Raw genomic sequence first — 15,483 nt, forward strand, 5'->3', positions numbered from 1 at the left:
TCAACTGCAAAGGATTCATTTCATGAGGAGGACTTCAGTACCTTCAAATCTCCAGCAATACCCTAAGCCAAAGCAAGCAAGTTTACCTGAACTCATGGAAGTGGGTTTCTCCCAGTTAGTTCCTTAAAATTCCTCATGCTAATCCCATACAATTTATGTAAAATATTGTGTAATAAAAACATGCAGCCTTTCAAGTCCAGGAAAGGAGCATTCTTTAAAGAAAAATCACACTGATTAAAGAGTAATGTTTTATTAAATATACAGCTGTAATACTATGCTACTAAAAAAGTGGACCTTACATTACACGTCTTGAAAGGAGAGAAATTATAGAGAAGATGGCACAATGTGTGTTAGTAAAGCAGTGTCATACTACCAAGCAAGACATGCTAGGAGTACTCAAGAGCCTCTGTGACAAAAGGGTATCCATGAGAATGTAACTTACAGGCAGATTTCTTGCTGAGTCCAAATACAGTATAAGCAATGCAGATGAAAGCCCATCATTAGCTTGGTCTTTATCAGCTCTAATGCTTGTTAGCACCTAAACCAAAAACACACTGTAAGCCTTTCTGGAAATCAAGTATTATTTCTGGAAAAAAAAAAAAAAAAAAAAAAATCTCCCAGAAAGAAAACATTCACAAATTCACAGCATGAAGCATAAAGAGTAAGTTTTCAAGACTCATACAGACATTTCAAAACCATTTGCATGGAAATTTGCACCCCATTTCCCACTTTTTTTTTAGATTGGACAGATTGTAATATCATATCCAGTTTTATCTCCCAGACTAAGGAAATGTTAACAGATATTCTCAAACAGTAACATTAAGAGAAAAGAAGTGAACTACAAAAGCATTTTAAAATCTCATTTAAACCATTGACACTTATGACTGGTTTGAGATTTCTAAAGACAAACAGCTTGGAATAAAGTTACAGGTTTCTCCGAATTCATAGCAGCTAGAGAACCGGTTACATACTTAACAAATAAACAAAAAAATCACAACAAAATCACCCCAGAACAATTAAGATCAGAATGAAAGTAATGTGTTCCTTTAATACCTTGTCTAGATTGTCAGCAGTTGGCATCAATGTGAGCCATTCCAGTTTTAAATGCAACTTTCCTTTGGACACTTCATCCAAAGTAAACCACTGAAAATTAATCAAAGTAATGTGAAATAATCTGGCACCAAACAAAGATATAATTGCAACTGCTTCTTCAGGGCATTTAGGAAACTCTAAAGTCTACTAGGAATCTCTCAGAGCTGAAGCCCACATAATCTGAAAAGATCTGATCCATTAAAATATCCTATTTCACATAAAATATTACAACACAGAATGACAAAAACAGCCAGACAAACCTCTACATTATATGATAAAAGAATATTTAAAATACCATAAAAATTCTTTAAGTTCTGTAAAGATGTTCTGGGAATACAAACCCTACACAATGTTCCTATAAAATTCTCTCTCAGGACAAAAATTAGTCTACTGCACCTAATAATAGTTAAACCCAGCAATTAGCTATTCTCTTGCAAAAAAACCTCTCACCAAATATGTAAGTTACTATTTTTTACATTTACATTTGCATAGGACCGACAAAGAATGTCATTATTTTTCAGATTTCATTGGTTCAGATATCCCTTAAACCCCTGTACTGATCATCAGGGAATCTATTTCTACAGCATTAAGGTTATTCTTGCACATACAGGAACTATGCCCAGGAAAAAATAATGCAAGAACAACTACATATACAACATATGGGCCTTTGTAAACCAAAACTTACTGAACTTGCTTACCTCGTCTAGGAGACGCTCCTTTTCAACTTCAATTAAATCAATCATCAAACTAGAAAAATGGAGAGAAAGAAGTAGTATTTTAGCCAAGAAACAAAAGATCTAGCACAGAATTTAAACACCACCCTGTGCTTGCTGAGTATCCAGGCTTCCACTGAGATCAAAAGAGCAGCATACTATTATTTTAGCCCCTAAGAAAAGAAGGAGGGAATGAAATGGCACAACGAAGATGAGTGCAGGAGAACAGAAAATAAGCCTACACTAGAGCCCATTTTGTAGCCACAAGGGCAGCTGGCACAGTATGACTCACATATATGTGACCCAACTCTCAAAACAGAGACCACATCAAAACTACCCACTGGAAATAGCACCTGGACATATGCTATGACCAAATTCATGCCTTGGCAGTGTCTGGGAGAGTTCTAGTTCTCACAAGCTAAAAATGTAGCAGGCAATGAATCTGCTAAAAATTTAACAGAGCAGACAACTGCATGCCAGCACATGAACATTTGCCTGGCTTTTTATTTTATTAGTACTGATGTACATATTATATCACTTCCCCCCACCATCACTTCAGTGTAAGATTAGGGAAGTGCAAAGAAAAAGAAGCCTTCGTACTACCTACTTCTTTATTTTAATGAGAAGTAGGTACTGTTGCTCCTGTTAAGAGAAAAGGAGCTGGAAAGGTAAGGGAGTTCTACTCTGAATGGAAAGCAACAATGGGAGGTTCCAAAACTCTGCAAGAAATAAAGGTGACAAATTACTGGAGAAAGCAGCTGACTAAAACCCTGAAATGTTTATGGGTAAACACCTCTGGCCTATGGAGTCAAAGAGTGAGTCATGTTTGCAAAAGCATTACAGCAAACTTTTTTCTTTAATCAAATAGTTAAGATCACCTCTTAAGAGAAAAACAAACTTGAGACACTCATTTAGATGCTATGGAGATGAAGAAGATAAACAGTTATAAAACTGTATTAACTTTGCCTGAAGAAAGAATTAAGACTTAGTGCTAGCTTACAAACATTAAATCAGCTAGGGCACAATTCTGGGTACCCACAATACTTACCTTGTTTTTTAATAGAAGATGTAAACATATAGATGTGTATATAAACACCCAAGCACATTTTCATATAACAAAAATGAAGTAGTTAGGGAATTACTATCAAGAAAATTGATTTATAAATACAATTAGATAGCAGAGCAACTGCAATAAAATAAAAATACTAATTAAAGAAAAATTACAAGATTTTGTCTCTTTCCAATACCTAAAAACATATTCTCCATAACATTTACCTTCCCAGGAAGTCATCTTTATCTGGATCTTCATCAAAGAGCTCAATCTCTAGCTCCTGTCCTGGATGTTCATACACTAAGGCCTGGAAGTTCAGTGAGAGGGCACTGTCAGTACAACTGACCAGCTTGGTTAAATGGCATAGTAACATAATAACCTGCAGTACCTCTGTGTAATAAAACACATCAGTAAGCAAATGCTTTAAAAAATTGCAGTTTAATGAGTAGAGCAATTTTAAGAGCTTTTCAGATTAAATTTGTTAACATTGGCTCTAAGAGACCAAATTACTTTTTCAAAATTACTGATGCTCAGTCTAGACAAAAAAAAAAAAGTATATAAAACCAATGGAGAATTTCTGTTTTGTTACAGAACTTTGGGCTTCTAGAGGGAGACATCAAGAAGCTCCTTGAGGACAACCCCAAAATATCCTCTTTAACAAAAGAATCTCTAGAAGATAACTCTTTACAGAACATACAAGATATTTTTATTGGTTATACCTCATAAACTTCATTCCATTTTGGATTGAGATTTTCTTTGATGACCTTGCTTTGGAAAATTTGGTTGCCCACACGGATGATTCCATAAGGATCTGACTTTCCTTTGACAATCCCTTTTAAGTAAGTATCTTTCCCCTCCAGGTCCTGAGCTTCAATAAAGTGTATTCTTAGAACACCCTGAAAAAGGAAAAGATGAGTTTGTGTAGTAATCTGAAAGCTTCCATGTCATCACAACTTACACAATGGATGTTTTATCATTTCCATTGCCATTTCCTTAATATGAAACTTATTTTGGACATACTGTAAGCAGAAAATATCAGTGATGATCCACACACACAACAGACCTAGCACTCAAGAGATTCCTAAAAACTGTCATCAACCATCAGAAACATGCCAGTTACATCAAGAAATACCAGGTTTCTGAGAGTAGCAAAAAATAGCAACAACTTTTTAGTGAAGCAAACTAATAATAATTTTCCATGATAATATAAAACATATGGTACTTAATTTTTAATCTATACAGTTGAACTATATTGCAGCAAGTAATATGTTTAAGATTCCAGCAAAACAGAATAAATAAATAAATAAATACATCTTTCTTGGTGTTCTTTTGAAATATTGACTTCCCAGAAATCATTAATTAAATCAATTATTATCAGTGACTGGATTCATAGTAACTTGTATCACTGCAGTAACTACTTAGAAATTCACACAGATTGTCTTGAACAGTTACTACAGAAAAAACAAAATGCCCAGTTATTAGTGTTAACAGAAACATGCTTACCTTTGGTATAGGAAACCGCAACTGAGCAATCTGCACTTCACTGACAAGGGGGACTGTAATTCTATTTGGAAGGACCAAGTAGTTGGATATAATATCCAGTATTATTGTATCTGATAAGCCACTGTTGGAGAAAAGAATCCTCAGTTACTTAAAAAAAAAAATACTCCTTTTGCTGCTTAACAACCTAAATGGAAAAAATATTTGCCTTTCTGGGGGAGTAGAAGACACATCTGGTTTGTAAACTTAAAATAAAGGATTCTTGCCCAAACGGCCACCAGGTGGAAGCAGCTGACACTGAATAGCAAAAACCACAAGGATGAATTTAAAGTTCCCATTTCCCTGCCACAGCCAAATTTCCCCCTCACCCTCGCCTTTTAAAACCAGCCCGGGTAAAAGGCTATTGCGTAAGTTCTCTTGTCTGCATTGCATACAACCAAGCAGATGGTAACTGTTTATTTACTTTCATATTTCAATAATGATTTATTTAACTCTCCTTGGAAGTTTGGCTACCCATTCCTGCATTGTTATGAAACCAGTTGTCCTCTTGAGCTGGGAGGACCATCATTTAAACCACAGACACACAGAACACAAGCTCACGGCTGAGTAAAATGTAGCCTAGGGAAGCAAAACAGGTTTTGTTCAGTGAAAAGGGAGTGGCAGTGCAACCACACTGGCAATGAATCACAGAAAACTCAACCCCACACCCCTCCACAAACACAGAAATGAGAACAATTTCCTAAGCTACAAGTTCACCCAGCTCAGGTCTGAACTGACAACAGATCAGTTCATTGTCAGACCAACAGCACTGGTTACACACATTGCCTACACGGGCAAAAGGGAGAACACAAGTACCCAGAAGATCTCAGGAGTATGTCCAAAGGTTCAGAGAGGTAATTACAAGAATACTCTGAACTGCAGAAGTGCATTCTCACTAAAGTTGGTGGAGCTGCGATTTCTCCTCCTAAATACACTCCATGATTCCCTTTTTACAGTCTTTGTGAAATCAAGATGCAGATAATAATTTGCCGGATGAAGCACTTGCATGTAAGCACCCTGTGAAGTTTTTCTAAGACTGAATCTGAAGCTGGGAGTAGCTCTAACTCAGAAGCTAGCATATAAAACCACAAAAACTGCAGTGAAATGTGATACATATTACAGTTTCATTTGGAAAGAAAATGTCGTGAGCAATTACCATTATGCTAGAGGTGGGCAACAGAATGAACCCATTAAATACAATCTGGCCCATTGGAAATGCATACTGATTTTCATGCCAGAGGTTTGCAACCTGTACAGCCTGCATCCCCTTGGCTGCCCACTTCCACTGCAAACCCAGATAACTACAATACGTGATGGAACATGGCTGACTTTTTAATGGTACTCAGAACAACAGGAACAGAAGGAGCTCAAGGCTGCATCAAAATCAATGGACAGGTCTGTGCAGGCCTCTGGTTAGAAAGAAGAAACAGTGGATAATGTTACGATACTGCTCAGAGGAAAAAAGTTTCCTCTCCGCTTCTGTGAGATAATTCACATCTGCCCTAAAGTCTTCATTCCCCTTCCCTGCATGTAGAGCTTAGCCAATCACATTTACAGAGATTTTCATTCTATGTGAACTCTAGAAATTCAGTTTCAGTAATTCTTAAGACAAATACTGCAAGATAATCCTGTTATCTGAAGAGAAGCTTCATTTAGCCATCATTTTAACACTGTGCTTTTCAAACTTTTAAGTTTCATTTTGCCAAACATCTAGTTTTCAATTTATGTATGCTAAATTCTCTGAAATGAGCCAAGAAAATAGAATTCATTATTTTCTTAACAGTTGACAAAAAACTGAAGATAAGCATCTCAACCAGTCTTAACATTAAAAGGAAAAAAATAAACAAACCCAAGCTGAGGTGATGGTAACTACACAAGCAACAATTACACTTTTCAAAATACAAGTCTAATGACAAAACTCTAGTATAGAGATCAGGTAAACTTTTTCGTTTCTGTTTTTGTTAAGTGTCCCTACTTGGCAAGAAGAGAAAGCTCTGCCTTTATGCTCAGTCCATGAAGAACAGATGACTAATGGAGAAAACCAACTGACCTAGGCTGCAGAAAGCAAAGGACCAGTGCAAGGAAAGCAAAGGTACCAAAGCTGCCTTGAAAGAAAGGCTGCTGTGTTCTCCTCTAGTATTTCCTTAAGATGACAGACTTTATGAAATAAGCCACGGGCATAAATAAACCTACTCTAGACTAGCATAAGGTTCAGAGACTGACTAACGTTCAAACAGAACTACAGCAGTAAGAGATTCCCTTAAATAAGAGAAAGAAACAGACAGTAACACAACACAGCCCAAGCACTGGAAGGACTCACAATCCTTTATGCCAGCATCAAACCCCAACTCTGACTCCAGAGTTTATTCTCATAATTTTTTCCCAACATTAACACTTGAATTTCACTAAAACACCTGAGAAAAATGAGCCAGCATTAATGAAGTTTCACCAAGTTATATGCAGAGAAACTGGGCTCCTAGAAGGTAGCAGATATCTTAACTTTAAATATAGGGAGCTGAAAAAGAACACTGAAGATTGTACGTAACCAACTAATGAATTAAATGAATTCTAAAACAACATGATACTTTCAAGCTGTTTAAATCTCATCTAGTATTATCCAGCTGGGGTGCTCTCAGATGCAAAGTATTCTTCATGAATACAAGGCAAAAATGACAATCTTTTGCATTTTTTGTTACTTAAAGTAAGTGGTCTGACCTATGGAAAACACAGACAAACACTGACCAAACAACAGAGAAAGATGCATCAATATAAACCCTTATGCTGATGCATCATTAAAAAACAGCTTCCTAAGATCATAAAACTTTAGTCAATGGTTCTTTGTACAATTATTTTTTCAGTTCATAAAAACGAAAGAAGTATGCAGTGTTTCATATAGTTTATTAGGTATAGTTTATTAGACTCTTCAAAAGCTCAATTTCATTGCAGAAAAGTAATTTGTTAGCTGCCCACTCTTTTGTATTGCTCTCTACTTAACTTAATTTTTATCAGCTGTGTATTTTTCCTGTGCTGTCTTTATTCATACTGCAGAAACAGCACATCTCTGACTGCATAGAGTGTTTTCACTTTATCTCAAGCAACCCCAACATCTTCCCATCATCATCTACAACTCCTCCTGACAGCACTTGAGTATTCTCACAGCCTGGCTCCTCCTCACACAGAGATGTTAATTCCACTTCTCCACAAGCTGTACTAATGATGGAGTATGAATTACTTGTATGTCCTTCTCATTGTGGAGTCATACAGGAAGAGTAATGAAAGTTGCTAACAGCTGACAGGGAAGCATCCAGCAGCTAACACAGAAATTCAATTAGTACAAGACATTTGCAGAGTACAAATAAGCAGTTTAGTGTGCAGCCAACAGCCATAAGACTAAAAAGGTACCTGTGGTGCCAGCAATCTCTTGTTCATCATTTTTTATAACGACTACAGTATGTCAAGTCATCATACCAAAATATACAACTTACCTATACAGATAAGAAAAACAAATACAGCACTAAAGAAACCTCTTGGCAAGGCAGAGCATGAGTCACCTCAGTTACAGTTACTATAGAAACTATACCACGTCTAGATGGCACCAGTCTGTGCATGTGTAGCCAAGTTTGGTTGCTCTGGAAACCATAAACTTGAGATATTTAGCGAGACTTTGTTTACATCTGAGGTTTTGTGTTTGCAATCGGGCAAATACGTAGCAGGATGTCAATCTCAGGAGCCTAGTAAACTTAAGTACTAAATGTAAATTTAGTCATATCAAAAGAGCGAATTATTACTCAGGAGCTGTATTTTGGAAGCCATTTTCTCTCACTGATCAAGAAAACCTCTCTCCTCAGAGACGGCCTTAAGCAGGCTTGAAACGTGAGCAATTCTTGCAGCCATTAACCTACTTACTGCAAGTTCTAATTTCAAACTGTTCAGCTGGGATTGCATGCAATGGCTTCACGTGTCTAAGGAAAGCAAGATCCACTTCAGTCGTGCAATTGATTACTCTGGGATTAATTTAATACCTAAATTCAAACTCCTGTTTTGAAACAACAAAAAATTAATTCTGGAGTTAGCCAACTCTTGAGAGTATGTGATCTAATAAAAGGGGTAGTCACAAAATCCAAGCATGTATCAGATCCACCACTATCTCCTTTGCCATTGTCTCCATATTAAAAAAGCCCCTGGGTAACTATTAAAAGCTGGCAATTATGAATATATTCATGGATTTAACTTTATCAGGATTGCAATGATTCAAAGCAGCTTGATTTGCACCTCTATTGATGCTTTTTAATCTGGGATTTTATCCTGTGGTTTTAGGAAAAGCTCTGAATAAGCTAAGCATTTTTATAGCTATATTTGGTCAATATTTTTGCTACTCCAGTTGACCTTCACATAATACACTGAAAGCTTTAAAAGTAAGCACTTGAAGATATTACAAACTTTATTTAATTTGAATAGTCTTAAGGTATTTCTAACTACCTTTACACAAGCAAATAGAGATGGATTGGCATACAAAGCCAAGAGCCAAGATGTCATGAACCCACTGGCATGAAAGGAAGGCTCTGTGCCTTTCTGCTGTCCTAGGAGTTGGCAGATAGGAAATTCACAAGATTCTGGAAATCTGGAAAGGCTGAGAACACTAAGAGAAGTATATTAAAAATTATATTTCAAAGTACTTTTTACAAGACCTCCTAGATATACTTTTGGCGTACTTTGACTTGTAGTGAAATCCCTATCTTCTGCAAATTGAGCAATTTCATATAATTCCACTTTAAGAGAGAACTGCGCAGAGTCATCTAACCTGAAAATGATTCAATTGATGGTCTTCGGATTTTCTGGGCTTTACTGGGGTGCAGATATAGCAAACACTACTTTAGGTATACTCACTTCAGTCCTGGGACATCCAGAAGATTGGTCAGCCCAGTCCAGTTAATTTCCAAAAGCTGTGAATTACAGAGAAAAAAAGGAGGGGGGAAAAAAAAAGGAAGGAAAAAAAAGAAAAGCAACTTAGAATTCATAACACTGAAGAAATAAACCCAATTGTTATAAAATCTGATCAGTGGAGAATTAAGCAGTTTCCAGGATTTTCTTAAACAAACAAACAAAACAACCCTCTTCCATTCTTAAGAATTTTTAGACACATTTTTTTAAAAGTTATAAAAAGTTTCACCATTCTCTTATCCACTCTTCCACCGTGCATATAAATACACACACCCCACAATATACACAAGTACACAGGATCTACTCCATACAACCAATACAGAATAATGAAATGTGGTCCTATTTTCTGGAGAAACATTTTTAGAGTCACCATAGACCTGTTATAGATGAATAGTCATTAACATGAATTTGCAAATTATAATAAACTGACAAAGAATCCCATGTGAGACCAGGAAAATAAGAGATCTAGAAGACATAACCAACAGAAAGAATGAAAAATTCGGATTAAGAAGGTGGAAAGAACATGGGTAACAGCTTGCAAATATAAGAGGAGGCTGTTTTCAAGGCACAAGTTCATTCTATCACTAATAAAGAAGAAAAGTATTAACAGGATTAAATATCAAAGTGAGAAAAATACTCTGAAATGATTAAAAGGGATAACTAATTACTAGATCACACATACTTTCTTCACTGAAAAATCTTTGCAGAGTATTATGCTGTATAAAGGTACCTATTCTGTTTCAGGATTGCTGGCACTAACAACTAATTCAAAACATCCTTTTTGATCCCATAATATTCTAATTCTAGATTGCAAAACCAACAGACCCGAGTTCCCTCAGTTCTCTCTTCATTGAATGATTTCTATTAACTTCACAGAAGTTAACAGAATACTTAAACAACAAACAAAACCAAACTCACCCAGTTACCACTTTTCCAAATCCAACTCACCCAATCTAAGCATAACTGTATGAGAAAAAGATATTGATATTCCTCAGTTAAGAAACTAAAGGTAGTGGTTCAGCTAAAAGCTAAAACAAAACAACAAATCTCTATAAGAACAAATGTTGCATATTTTCACAGACAAGAATCATCACCCTGCCTTCACTTTCTTTTCTAAAAATAGCACATAACATTTTTTTACAAAGGATCTATTAATAGCTTAATTAGTGATTTCGTTTGCGAATACTTCCAGTAAAGATAACACACAATGCATTTACTCATATAAGGAACACTTACTTAATATACTTTTGTAATAGTAGCAAAATATTTATATGAACAATATTACCAAGCCTATCTGCAACAAACACGTAGGAAAAAAAAGACAATCGTTATCCTTTCAATGAAAAAAGCCAAATGTAATAACCACATATTCCAGAACAAAAGGAAAGACATATCATGGGACACACTGCAAGAACCTACACAAGCCAGCTCCATGCCCTTGCCAGAAACAGGGCTAAGGCTATCCTGGGCTTCATGAAGACAATTAAGGGACTGGAACACGATGTCTGAGAGATGCCCAGTACCTTAATTACTTTTGTGGCCCTTCACTGGACTTGTTCCAGCATGTCCCTGTCTCTCTTGTACTGGGGAGTACACCAGTGCTGTGGTGAAAGGAAAAATCTCTCTCAACCAGCTGACAGTGCTTCTCCCTAAATGCAGCCCAGGATGCTGTTGGCCTTCTTTGCCACAACTGCACATTTCTGACTCCTGTCCCCCTTTCTGTCCAACTGAACAGCCCATATCTTTTCCAGCAAAGCTGCTTGCCAGACAGTGAGCCCCCAGCCTGCCCTGGGGGACAGGGTTGTTCCTTTCTAGGCACAAGACTTCACATTTCCATTTGTTGAACTCCATGAGATTCCTGCTGGCACATTTCTCCAGCTTGTTAAGGTCCCTCTAAATAGGAGTACAACTATCAGGTGTATCAAGCACTCCTTCCAGTTTTAAGTAAGCAAACTTGCTGAGAGCACACTCTGTCCCACCATCCAGGACAGCCATGAATTTGTGCTGGCTCCAGCATTTTCTCCTGGGTAAACCACTACTGACTGTCCTCCAGCTAAACTTCATGTTGCTGACCACAACTCACTGAGCCTGAAGGGTTTAGCCACTTATAAACCAAGCTCACTGTGCATTTATCCAGTCTGTACTCAGCAGTTTACCTATGAGGATGTGGCAGAAGACAATGTCAAAAGCTTTACTGAAGTCAAGATACTCTGTATCCATAGTTCTTCCCTCATCCACCAAGCCAGCCTTCTGATCACAGAGGGCTATTGGCTTGGTTAACCATGAGTTCCCGTTCATGACTCCCTCCTGCCTACTCCCAATCACTTTTCTTGTCTCTTCTCCCTTACCAGCAGGACCAAGATCACCACTTGAGCCCCTGTGCCCTTGAATCACCCCCACAGCCGTGCAGTCACGTTTCGTGCTTTCCAGATCTCCCCGTGCTGTTGATCCCCACAAGGAGGAGCAGCAGTGGGTAATAATCTGAGGGCCAGACAAGCTTTAACAGTTGACAGCATCCTGAATCTGAGGTCCAGGCAAACAGAAACCTCATGAGGAAACAGGTCAGGCTGGCACATGGGGCCAGGAGTCTCTCAGTAGTGACCACTTTCCCCTTTCTCCTGATGCATTCAGGCTCTGCTGGCTCAGATGCTCCCAGGCCCTCTCTGCTACACTGGCCCCAAATCTGTTCCACACTGCAAATCTGCAGATGGGATGGAAGTCATCTTCCTTGTGGCAGAAAATTTCCATCTTTCCCTATCATGGAATAATTCCACCCAGTAGTTTCTCCAGAAAGTCAGAGATCCTGTTTCACATGTTCCCTCTCTACAGAGAATCACGCTAGATGCCTACGTAAGGGAAACTAATTTCAGACTAAGCCATGTACCTGACATACATTTCTTATATATGAAAGCAGACTGTCAGAATCTCAAGTAAAAATTCTTCAGCAGTTCTACAGAGATTGCTGACTTTCATCCTTCTTCAGGTGAAAGCACAAAGCTACCACTGGCTGCAGTACCACTTTGTATTCAATGTCTTTTTTAAAGCACCTCATTTACAACTAGTTTTGCTCACTTTTTATTAGAATACTAGCAGGATTATTTTTGTGAGAAAAGGCTAATGCACATCTGTTTATAGAATATTAGCAAGTCTAAATGGCAGTAATACCTTTCAGAGGAGAGTAAGTTCTTAGCTAAAACTCCTACAGTATACTGAACAGTCTTTTTCCTTTTTTTTTTTTGAGGTGCTATATTTTTTCTACATTATTATCAATTTAAAGCTATGAGGTTTTTAATTTCCAAATTTAAAAAAACCCTTGTTGAAAATAATTTGTTATAAAATGGGTTCTTTTACGTTGGTATGTAAGCTTTAGTTGTACAGTTCTAAAATAACAAACTATGTGCTAGAACACAGAACATTTACATTTAGGAAAACTAAGATGATTTCACTACATTCTTCTCTGAAAATTAATTGCGCAAATTATTCGTATACATTCTCAAATCTCCTCTTCATCTTCAATCTGGGAAAAAAAAGTTAAGAATTAAATAATGTGAATAATTTCAGTTTTGTAGTACTTCCTCAATCCTGCAAACCCACAGATGTTTAAGTAATATAGCAAAGAAGTAGCTCAGTAGTAGCTGATAAGACTAACCACAACTTGAGTATTCAGACTGATTCTCTTGTTCTAATCACAAGTTTTGACTGTACTTTATGAGACACTTTAAAAATCTATGCAGTCTACCAAGGTTCTAGAAGAAGTAACTTTATACTGTTTCAAGACAAGGAACCCAATTTATGATTTATTTTTTCTTTACTGATAGGCAAAATAGAAGGCAAATGCACACCATAAATACCCTCAAAAAGGGGTTCCTATCCTAAGGTGTTCATACCTGCATCCTGTATTTAGCAATTTTACATAATGATGTTTTCAGACTAAATAGCAAATGAGAAAATATTTGCATTTCCTTTTGTTTTCATGTTTGCATACAGTAATTAACACAGCAAAGTCCTGTACTGTCTCCTAAACAGACTTCACTGAATAAATGCATTGAGCAACACAACGCATGTTGAAATTCAGCATTGAGAAACATCTCTTGCACTGGACTTAAACACTAATTCCAGCAGTTTCTGTATTAACTGCCAGAGCCCAAAAGAAAACCAAGAACAACCTAAGAGATGCCACTGAGAACTGATACTTTTCATAGATGTGACTAAAAGCATTTCAAAAGGCTGCAACACAGCATATGAAACACAAACAGTGCCTATGGTACAACCTCAGTGTCAATATTTTGATTATTACACACCTCTGCTCACAAACAAGGCTACCCATTCATTCCATCATCAGTCCTTAGAGCATGAAGCATGGAAAAACAATTACACAAATAACCTGAAAACAGTGCTATTAAGACTGGTCACTTAGACAAGAAATACAATTAGTACATACAATATCAGAAATTCTCTTCACTTATTGTATAGGACTAAAGACAAAGACCAATTTCAGAAATGTTAAAGACAAATCTTCTTCCATTTGAAGCTGAAGCTCAGAAATTAAAAAACATTACTTTGGCTAAGCACTTTACAGGATTATTAGAAAAGCTTTGCAAATAAATCTTATGCCATTAAATGTTTTGGAAGGAATATGAGCCTTCAAACTCCTGGCATAATCAAGCTTTCACTGTTTGGGCTTTGAAGGTAAGTTCTCCTTGCAGATAAAATTTGTTGCATTTGCCCATCACAGAGCTTCCTTTCCCGTTCTACCAGAAGCACCCAGCAGTAACACACACTCTAATTTTAGTCTACAGGTATTAGGGAGAAACGCTTTTTTTGTATTCTTCACTTACATTTTTTTTAGTGCTCTATCTCCCCCTGCCATCACCTCAACATTCCATTCAATAAAGATGTTTCAGGTCTTCTCCTGGCTTCCAAAGGAAATCAGACCAGCAATAGATACACCGTTTGCAACATAAGAAGAGTTTTCCAAAAGGCAACACCAGTTCAGACAAAAAACATCCTTACACCTGCAGAGGTATAGAAATAGCACTGACAGCAGACAAACACACAGCAGACTGAGAAGAAATGAGGCAAAGAATTTCTTCATAGGCAGGAGGGAGCCCCCCAGTCACAGTCCAGCCACATACCAAGGGATTTTATTCTACATTTTGGGGACTGCCATGCCATGACTTGCTGGAAAAGATGATGACCCCCTAACTTGTGGTTCTGACAGAAGTTACAGGAACGTTGCCATCCTAACTAACTGAAGAGTGCTGTGGAGAAAAAGGGAGCAAGCAAAGGACTGCCAGCTGATGAATCTTTTATGAAGCACCAAATATAAAAAATTTCCATATTTAAAAAATCGCTTAACAATATAATTTCCTTCTCTGTCACTGCTTTAAGCAATGCATAATTCCCTTAGTTTAGCTAAATTCAGAGAATGCCAGCTGGTTCTCTGCAGCAGAACTAACAGGGCACTGGAAAAACTGTGTGCAGCATTTGTCACTAAGTGAAATTCTGCCAGAAGCCAGAAACGAGGGTGTTCTTCCACAACACACTGAAACTGAGAGGTGATGTGCCTTACAGAGCTCACTGATGTGCCTCTACCAGCCAGCTCACTGGACAAAGGCAGGATTCCAGACACCAGTTACACTTTCCAATGAAGTAGTCTGTGTGTCTTGTTACTCAAACCTCTTACAATTTTTCCTCTGCTCAGAGAAGTGAAAACAAATTTTGTTATCTCCCTGAAAACCAAGAAATTAATGTCTTACCAAAGCTCTGTACTGAGAACTAATGCAACACATACATAAGAAGAGGTTAAAAAATAAAATTTAAAAATAAACCCCTGCAGCCTATAAGAAAAGGCAGTCTAAAACCTCTTGAGTATCTCTATACGACATGTATCTCTGTATGACATTGGGTGTTCTCAAGACCCTAGAAACCTTTACAAAGGGAAAAATATGTAGTGGAATATAGAATACACAGGGCCATAAACAAAGTTCACAGACGCACAAAAGGCAGCCTCTAAACACTGCCAACCTTCTGGCTTGATTTGGCTGCCGTAAGCACTACTAATTCTCAGAAGGGAAGCCACACAATATTTTAAAATGCTGATTAAAAACTTCCTGCTAAACAAGTTATGGACGTGTAAGACTTCTG

General features: G+C 37.4%; 1 protein-coding gene across 1 annotated transcript in view; it reads right to left on the minus strand.

The window, feature by feature from the left end:
* Positions 1 to 364: 364 nt before the first annotated feature.
* Positions 365 to 15,483, minus strand: part of LOC309580043 (extended synaptotagmin-2-like) — a gene marked incomplete at its 3' end in the record, with an annotated part of 60,642 nt that continues 45,523 nt past the window's right edge. Inside the window, exons 7-13 of the mRNA XM_082293732.1 lie at positions 9,283 to 9,338; positions 4,360 to 4,480; positions 3,576 to 3,752; positions 3,081 to 3,163; positions 1,791 to 1,839; positions 1,054 to 1,143; positions 365 to 538 (exon numbers count right to left, since the gene is read on the minus strand). Coding sequence (XP_082149858.1) covers positions 365 to 538; positions 1,054 to 1,143; positions 1,791 to 1,839; positions 3,081 to 3,163; positions 3,576 to 3,752; positions 4,360 to 4,480; positions 9,283 to 9,338 — 750 coding nt within the window. The remainder of the gene's footprint in view (positions 539 to 1,053; positions 1,144 to 1,790; positions 1,840 to 3,080; positions 3,164 to 3,575; positions 3,753 to 4,359; positions 4,481 to 9,282; positions 9,339 to 15,483) is intronic.

This window comes from Coloeus monedula, assembly GCF_965178545.1.
Source record: "Coloeus monedula genome assembly, chromosome: 1".
In the NCBI taxonomy this organism is placed as follows: Eukaryota; Metazoa; Chordata; class Aves; order Passeriformes; family Corvidae; genus Coloeus; species Coloeus monedula.